We start from the raw sequence: 8630 nt of genomic DNA, 5'->3' as shown, positions 1-8630 counted from the left end.
TCTGTCGGGCCATTTAATTCTAGAAGTCTTTTTTTAAAAAAAAACGAACATAGTATCAAGTAATATGAAAAGCGAATCCAGCGAAATTGTTATCAGAGTATTTCAGGATAATCGCGACGTCTCAGTATTGTCTATCGAATCCTATGTCCTTGTTTCATCCAACACTATTCATGCCGGTCCTGAGATTTAGGTAACATAAATAAAACATTTTTTTTATTCTTTTACATAATGTAATAAAATACATTAACTAAATAAATGTGATCAAGAAATACACGAAAATGCAGCTTACAGGCGTAATATTTAAGTATCTTAAACTACAAAGTATGGTCTAAAAGGTAGGTACATTAAAGTTTGTTCTTTAAAAAATATAACAAAAATTATTTTCCATCAAAAATAGTGTAGATTTCATAACATATTGAATTTATTGACAATCAACACTGATAATGTTTTGTTTTGAAAATACCAACATTCAGAATCGTATAGTTGCAGCCAACACTTAGGCAACTAATGACTGAATTTATACATTACACTGTAAATAAAACTCTGTTTTTATATGTATCCTCAAACACATTTAGACCTATTTGTTCTTCAAGGTAAAAAGCGTTATCTATTTAGTGCTATGCTCAGTTCATAGCTCAAAATAGAATTAAATAACAGAACTAGAATGTTATTTTTACAGTTAATGATCAATTGAACCAACTGAAATATTTAGCGATTGTAGCTTCCAATGTACGCGTTGCAATTCGGACAGTAATGGTTTGCATCTTTGCAGGAGTCCGTGCAGTAAGGGATACAAGCACATGGGCAACAACTGAAAAAAAATTAAATACATTCATATTCAAAAGTATACACAATATTTGCATGTCGTCGTGGACTATAGGATAAGAGGTCTCGTATCAAGCAAAGCGACTGTGTGGATGTTCAAATCCCGTAAATACCATTTTTTCTATTGTTTTCACGATGAAGGAATGACATCGTGTAATAAAAATCAGACCCCCAAAAGTTGTAATTAGTTACTAAACAATTGAAATATAGACCTTAAGGCTTCAGTAACAATTTTACATCGAGCGAGCATAAGCTCGTTTATCAGCCCTTTATGCAATAAAAAAATTTTTGCATGTTTGTAAAAGTATTGACGAATTCTCCCTACTTTCTTGATCTTCACCAGGTCGACACTACAATTAAAGTTGAAGTTATCTATACTAATCTATATCTATACTAATCTATACTAATATTATAAAGAGGAAAGATTTGTTTGTTTGTTTGTTTCGAATAGGCTCCGAAACTACTGGACCGATTTGAAAAATTCTTTTTCCATTAGAAGCCGACATTGTCCCTGATGAACATAGGCAACTTTTTAAAATTTTTTTTTTTTTTTGGTTTCATGTGTGTTTTAATGTTTCCGAAGCGAAGCGAGGGCGGGTCGCTAGTATTATATATAAATCTACACTGGTTTATATGGATGTTCCGTTATAACTACTGAACCATTCATCCGATTGACTTTAAACTTGGTATCCATGTAGAAAATACATGTACTTAATGAATAGGCTAATATTTATATGAGTGTTGGACTCCCTACACCAGTTGCGGGGGCGTTAATGATGAGAATCTTTGTGGGGGTGAGAAATAATAATGTTAATTTTAAATGCCCAGCAAAGCGGACGGGTACAGCTAATTTCCTTGTTTATCTTGTAAACAAGGTAAAGTTGATTGTTTTGGAAACAGCAACACAACAAGCAACGATCATTGCGGTCAATTGATGTAAATTTATTAATTTGAATGATTACGTGGCGACAAAATTATGTGAATATTAAAATACAACTTTGCGGTTTTTTTCATTTTTATTTTACTGCATTTACCTGGTGGATCTGGTATTGAGTGGTTACAGGAGCCTCATTGAGACATGAGGTCGAAGCTCCAATAGTATTGCATAACGTATTGCCCCACGATTCATACTGGAACGCGTGACTGCATCGTGACAGAAATAGGCAATTGATGGTACCTAATTACTTCAGGATACTATTCTCTACATTGTCGAAGTCGTCCGTGAACACTGTCAAGTTGTTTTCTTAGAACATTTGATACTTTCATGCGGGATTTGCGATATAGTCGCATCACTTCATACTTTTTTTTTCCTACCTAACTGGTAGCCTTTAGAGATTATGCCAGCGTAACAGAGCGAGTAGTTGAGAGCTCACGGGGCTCTAACCTGAAAGAATTTGCTAACACCAGCCCTAGCAAGAGCAGTGCTTCGAAGAATCTACCACCGGATCGGAAACGCGACCCACTGAGCAGATCCGGTGAGAAACTCAGTGGGCTAAAGAGCAACAAACAGCCTGAGCTTCATTCTATTACACCGACAAATACTCAAGATCGGAAATCTTGATACTAGTGAAACACGGATCACGATATCAAACGTCAATTTATTGTGTTGATAACTTACCCTATTAGGCAAAGAAGCAAAGCAAACAGGTGGGTTTTAGTCACTGGCACGTGATCTACTCTGGTGACGATTGCCGCACTGCATGAAGGGCAGCTAGTGTTCGTGGGCTCAGGGCCCATTTGTTGTGCCGGGACAACTGTAACGAACTGCTGGGGGGGCGCGGGGGCGACGGAAGGAACGGCCGGGTATAGACCTGGCTGTGTCTGGTTATTGTACGGAGGCGGATTTTGTGGAGGCGGTGCGTAGCCCACGCCAGACAAATCGGTTTTCTCTGAAATATAAAAAATACATAGTTTGGTTCGTTAAATTTTGCATTCGTTTCACTAAGGTAAGTTATTTCCTTCTTTTTTTTAAAGGCAATTTAATAATAGAATTATTTATAGACAAATTTAAAATATCAAATTAAATTAATTTTAAAATAAAATAATTAAAATTTTTTAGAGAGCGGCTTGGCTTTGCTCCTGGCGTTGTTCACATCCATGAGCGACGGTAACCACACATACCATCAGACGGGCCGCATGCTCGTCTGCCTACAAGGGCAATAAACAAAATTAGGTTTTTTATTTTATTTTAAGCCGAATATTTTCTAAGTATTAAAAGTTTCCCAAAGCGCATAAAAATCAATGCACTCTGGGCTTTTAAATAAATGACCCGCTTAAATATAGTTTTATAATTCAAATACTAGAATTTTATGAATACTTCATATCTAAATAGAAAAAGGAAATATTATTTGTTTACGACACTATCACGGTACTTTAATTTTATCATTAACATCGCTTCAGCGCTGGATCCGTAACATTATAAGAAAAAACAAATACAGCACTAAGCGCGATATGTGATTGTGCCAGTATGGAAAATCTACTACAGTATTGAAATCGGGAGCGCGAGCGAAATGCACATATGAGCTATCTCAACGTGCGAGTGAGAAACAAATAAAACATTTTACTTCAAACCGAGTTAGTTCGAAAAGGACAGTTTATACTAAATTCAAAATTTCAAATGTTCTCGTACAATATACTTTCAAGAATGGCTTGAAGATGGATGGAAGATTTTGTTACAATGAACCTAATGTTTTGATTGTTAGTGTTTAACATCCTTTACATAGACACAGAGCAATGTCCATTGATTTAACTTTGGTACCAAAAAACAATAACGCATGACAGTTCACATTAACAATACATTGCGGAACTTCCGCTTCGCACTACCTATATGGCTCGGTATATAAAACTAAGTACACGTCTTCGACTGATACATAGCTTACTAATATTTTATTGTCTTGCCGAACCGACTAAAGAAACTTGTGCGGCCACTCCCTGCCGTTGACGAGTGATCAATTTAATTCATATAAAACCTATTAGAAATCAGCCGTCGTTCGAACTTACAAAAGAATCTTCTTTTCATTACTGGGCTAAGACGGGCAATGCATTATCACCCACCTTGAGATATAAAGCCCAAGTGTCAATTGCACAGCACAATAACAGTCCCATTGAAAGCGGAACCCGTTAATGCTTCGTGGTAGAAATAGGCAGGGTCACCAGACAATCTACCACCAGCTATAAAGTTACTTATCTGTGGTCGCGCTATGACCTTGACCTGCGCCGATTGATTGCTTACAGATAAGCTATTATAGAGATAGTGGTATGGAAATGGTAGTGCAAGGTGGAGGGGGAAGAGGTCTACCGAAGAAGACATGGATAGAATGTGTGAATGACGATATGAGAGAGAGAGAGAAGTGAGTATTGAGATGAGAATGGGATAGAAAAATTCGCTGTGCCGACCCCACCTAGTGGGATAAGGTGGAGTCAAAGAAGAAGCTATTATAGAGATGTCTTAATTGGCCATATAGGTGCACTTTAAGCCCATCTGATGTCAAGTGGTGTAACATCAGTAGTTGGACAGCCAGGCCGCCACATTTATAATTATGTCATAGTGTCCCAACAATATTTTTTTTAGTAACTAACGTAAATGCTTAACATCCGGCCCAATTCGTAATATTATAGTACGGTACGGTCCATACTTTTAAGACTTTAAAAGTATGTTTACAATATTTATATATATTTTATAGATCACGACACTTAGGCATATTGATATTATAGTATTACAACGTGACATAAAAGTTTAATGCAATCGGAACAACATCGTAATTAATCAAAGTGTGTTTATTAAACTGTGACGTCACCGCAGAGTAAAGTTAACCTATAGGTATCGATTTTGGTCACGTGACCCATTTTACTATCACAGATCATTGATATTTGATAGATTCTTTTAACTATAAGGTTCTTTCACGATGACTTACTTCGAAACCTTCAAGATCTCATGATTTTCGATAGTAAAAATTCTAACTGAAGAAAACAAATTTTGCGAGAAATCGATTATAGTGGTAGATATCGATTTTAGTTTAATCAAGAAGACCAGAGGACACGACAAACTTCATTTTCATTCTTTGACAAGCTATTCACGGTGACTTTTTTATTGCCCTAGGTGAATGAACGAGTTCTCGGCCCATATGGTATTAAGTGGGCACACCATATCGTAAATATCGCGGCCCGCCCTCAGATGTGGAATACAGCTCCCCACTCTTCAACTAACTGACCGATTGTTTCACAGCAAAACTGGACAGCATGGCCTTTGGCTGGGCATGGTTTGAGAGGGTCACAATTTACCCAACGACTATTATTCAGATAATACACACCGGATAAGACTAAGAATTCCATACGTACACGTGATGATCGCGTACGTGACCATGATTCTATTGTAAACTATTTTAAATTTTAACCCCGCCCTATGATAATATCTCGGCAGTCGCGAAACTATGTCTTGAGATAATTTAGAAAAACAACTAACTGACAAGCGCGCCCTTGGAACCGCACAGTGAACTGCTGTTGAATAAATTTGATTATTTATCACAATATTTTACAAGCACGTGTTTACTATAACGACTATTACTACAGCATATTGTGACACGCGAAAAAAAAACACATTAATAGATACTCATCTTCATTTAACTTTCAAAAATGACTCATTGTAATGTTTTTTTTTACCATGGCACTAACTCGGAGCATTAAAATATAACAGTGATGATGCCCACACTTCACGGAATAACATTTGAACCGTGTCCCTAAAAAAAAATTGCAAGTACTCACGTTCATTATGGGCCATTTCGATTTAGTTTCACGAATCACAAAATGTTTTATACCAGAGCTATTTAACGAACTATAAAAATGAATGGCGTCCACGTCCGCCTCGGACGATCCACGGTATCTGAATGTGTAATGTGAACGTCGAACTGTAAACAAAAAAACATTTCGGCTGACTGAGTCGAATCGTAGGCCTACATAGCTCCTTTTCTTAAAGTAATAAGTACTATTATTATTATCAAAGTCACTATTCGAGTTTTATTTATTTATTGTACACTAACTGACCCGGCAGACTTAGTCTTGAATTCAACTCTTACCGATGTTATTCAATTTTTTAATAAGTTATCACGAGCACTTCAACCTGTTATAATGGACCGTTTATATATCATTGAAGAAATTAGGTAAACGAAAAAAAAAAAGTGATATGCTTAATAATTAGCTTGTGAAAACTAATTTAGCAGCAAGCGTTATAACGCTAACGTCGCTTTATGGTACTGCTAAAGCGCTAGTGTTGGCCCACTAAGGCACTACCCTATCTCTTTCGGTGGGTTTCGCAAAAGGCGAAATGTATTTATAGGAAAATGGGCAGTGAATTCTGAGTATTACAAGTACGTACTGCGATCGCCAACAAATATTTAATGATTCTAGAGCCTCTTGTACATCCGCATGGGTAGATACCTATCACCCTGCCTATTTCTGCCTTTTTTCCCTACCTATGCTGATTAGCCTTGAGAGGCTATTTCAGCTTCAACCTAACATGTAGGTGAGCTCACGGGGCTCAAACCGGAAGTGTTGCTAACACTGGCCCTTACAAGAGCAGTGCTTTGCAGAATCTACCACTGAGAAGATCCGGCCAGAAACTTAGTGGGCCGTATCTGTGGGTTAATTCACTCGTCGAGCCCTTCGTCGCAACGGGTTCGACGAGGACGGTGACCGGTGCTTGTGGTACCTAGAAGCACCCTATTTCTGCCGATGAGACTGCCGCTATATATATATAAAACATTTTAAACTTCCACCTCATTTCTTAAGGTGCCCGTTTGTTTACCTATCTACAAAATAAATAAATAGTTAACACATTTTTCTCGTTTGAATTATACTAAGGGGAATTTCGAAGTAATCAAAACAATTTGACATAATTTGATAGGTATTATTGAATGTACAAAACGCATAACAAAATTTTATCAAAAATTAAAACGGACTTCAACAAAATAAATTAATGACAGTATTAATGTATTAGTTGTTAATAAACTATCCATTAGTTAGAAGGATAACTCAAAACGTTCTGATCAGATCTTGAGAAAATTCATAAGGGACCACAAAATAAGCACCATCCTTCAAATAACTAAAAAAAAACAAAATCGGCTCATCCACAAGAAAAAAGTTTTTAGGTGATACACATAAAAAACCACAGTCCAATCGGACGTCATTCTTTTTTTAAGTCGACTATTATTTTTTATTAAGTTAATGTTATTATTATTATGTACAAAGTTATTATTCTCGAATTTTGATGAATTTCGGTAAATACTGAAAACCACGGACCGAAGCCAAGTGGAGCAGTTTTAATTTCGTCTGATGTTTCATCCTGCAAAAACTTCCGAACAATCCGGCACGTATTTAAAATTGTGGCTTTTTACAAGATAAAAAATATATTTTTGGGTAAATCTAATAGCTTGATGGAGTGGTGAAGGTGCTTTGGTATGACTCATTTCAAAACTCTAGTAATTTCTTCCTTTAATTCTGTATATTTATGTATTTTTTCAGTTATTGTTTTCTGCTTAATATATTATGGGTATTAGAAACTGCTATTTCAAAGCTAACTTTTGGTGAACTATGTGAGCTACCTGATTGTGCCTATGTATGTAATCGGTTTGTGTGGGTGTCAGGCAAGCAGTTGTTATATGTTATATGGTTTCGGATTGACGATTACATTTTCTGCATTTATCATTTCGTAAATGAGTCTTTGATTACACATTGAATTTTCTATATATTTTTTTGTATTTATCACTTGATCCTGAATCGCGGCCATAAAGCCCTCCTTTTCTGGAAATAAACATCCTAATTTAATGTGATTTTGTTCTAGATCATGTCTGTGCCTACCGTGAAGTTTCTTCTTACGCCATCTCTCTTTTTTTTCTGTTGTCTTGCATCTTTTGCAAATTTGTATTCTATGTCTTTTTGTTTCAGATTTAGTAGTGTATATTTGAGTCGACTATTATCAAAGCCGGCAATGTGAGTTTTGGACAATTATTGGTAAATCAGAAAAACGAATCATTGACTTTGTATTCTATTGGCAGTCACAAAACTCTTCTGAACGACATTTTAGATAAATAACAGGTTGAGTACTAACCTTTATTTAATGCAGGTTTTGAACCGTATTCTTTGAAGGAGACGATTATATTCAAATCAATCTGTATTGACATATCAATAACATTTTTTTGTTCAAATGCACAGATTGCCACCTTTGATAATAGACGACTCCTTTATCGTCTTATTCAATAGCTTTGTGTATAATACTAGTATCAGATTTTTTTATTAAAGGATTTGCGCAGATTTTTTAACTAATTTTTCCATTGTATTTTTAAATATATCAGTACTCTTCCACCTTTCTCTCAGCTTTTCTTTATTATCATTATTATTAATATGATTATTTATTATATTAGCAGAGTTCTTTATATCTAGAAAGTAAATCTCTATCTTTTCGCACGAAAATGTACATACATAATATACTTACTTCAACGCTTCTCCTTCGTCATTTTGATTACTGAGAAGTCTGATTTTGATATTCATCTTCGAAAACTCGAAGCATTGCATTATCTCTACATTAATTTCATATACGACCTGCGGAAGTGGTAAGTGCCAGAATTTCGGTAACGTTAAGCTTAACACGACTTTGAAAGTTTCGTGCATTCCAGTTTTGGGAATTATGGGTCGGGAATTCTGACATAATTAGCTAGACAGGTATAGGAATGCGGAGAATGGAGTTGAATGTAATGCGCATTGATAGGGACCCCTTAAGCCTACACCAGGATCGCTAGTCCGCTGACATTCTT

General features: G+C 35.9%; 1 protein-coding gene across 2 annotated transcripts; it reads right to left on the bottom strand.

Moving 5' to 3' along the window:
• Positions 1 to 279: 279 nt before the first annotated feature.
• LOC119628382 (lipopolysaccharide-induced tumor necrosis factor-alpha factor homolog) lies at positions 280 to 8333 on the bottom strand. 2 transcript variants are annotated; one of them, XM_062671746.1, is made up of 4 exons: positions 8312 to 8333; positions 5587 to 5729; positions 2444 to 2714; positions 280 to 811 (listed from the first exon to the last, which is right to left on the bottom strand). In XM_062671746.1, exons 2-4 carry the CDS (start codon positions 5600 to 5602, stop codon positions 709 to 711), a joined length of 390 nt encoding a protein of 129 aa, XP_062527730.1. In that variant the 5' UTR covers positions 5603 to 5729; positions 8312 to 8333; the 3' UTR covers positions 280 to 708. The 2 variants fall into 2 exon arrangements, with proteins under 2 accessions (XP_062527730.1, XP_037877290.1); XM_038021362.2 differs by lacking the exon at positions 8312 to 8333 and having other exon boundaries at positions 5587 to 5747.
• Positions 8334 to 8630: the final 297 nt, after the last annotated feature.

The sequence above is a fragment of the Bombyx mori genome, chromosome 13 (assembly GCF_030269925.1).
Source record: "Bombyx mori chromosome 13, ASM3026992v2".
NCBI classification, from domain to species: domain Eukaryota; kingdom Metazoa; phylum Arthropoda; class Insecta; order Lepidoptera; family Bombycidae; genus Bombyx; species Bombyx mori.
The sequence above is the reverse complement of the archived record's forward strand: the minus strand, read 5'-3'. Positions and strand labels throughout refer to the sequence as shown.

Bases quoted from the DNA above. Each gene is read 5' to 3' on its own strand.
- LOC119628382 (XM_062671746.1), bottom strand. The intron at 812-2,443 runs GTAAGTTATCAA...ATTTTTTTTCAG, and splicing joins TTGCTTCTTTGCCTAATAGG to TTGTTGCCCATGTGCTTGTA.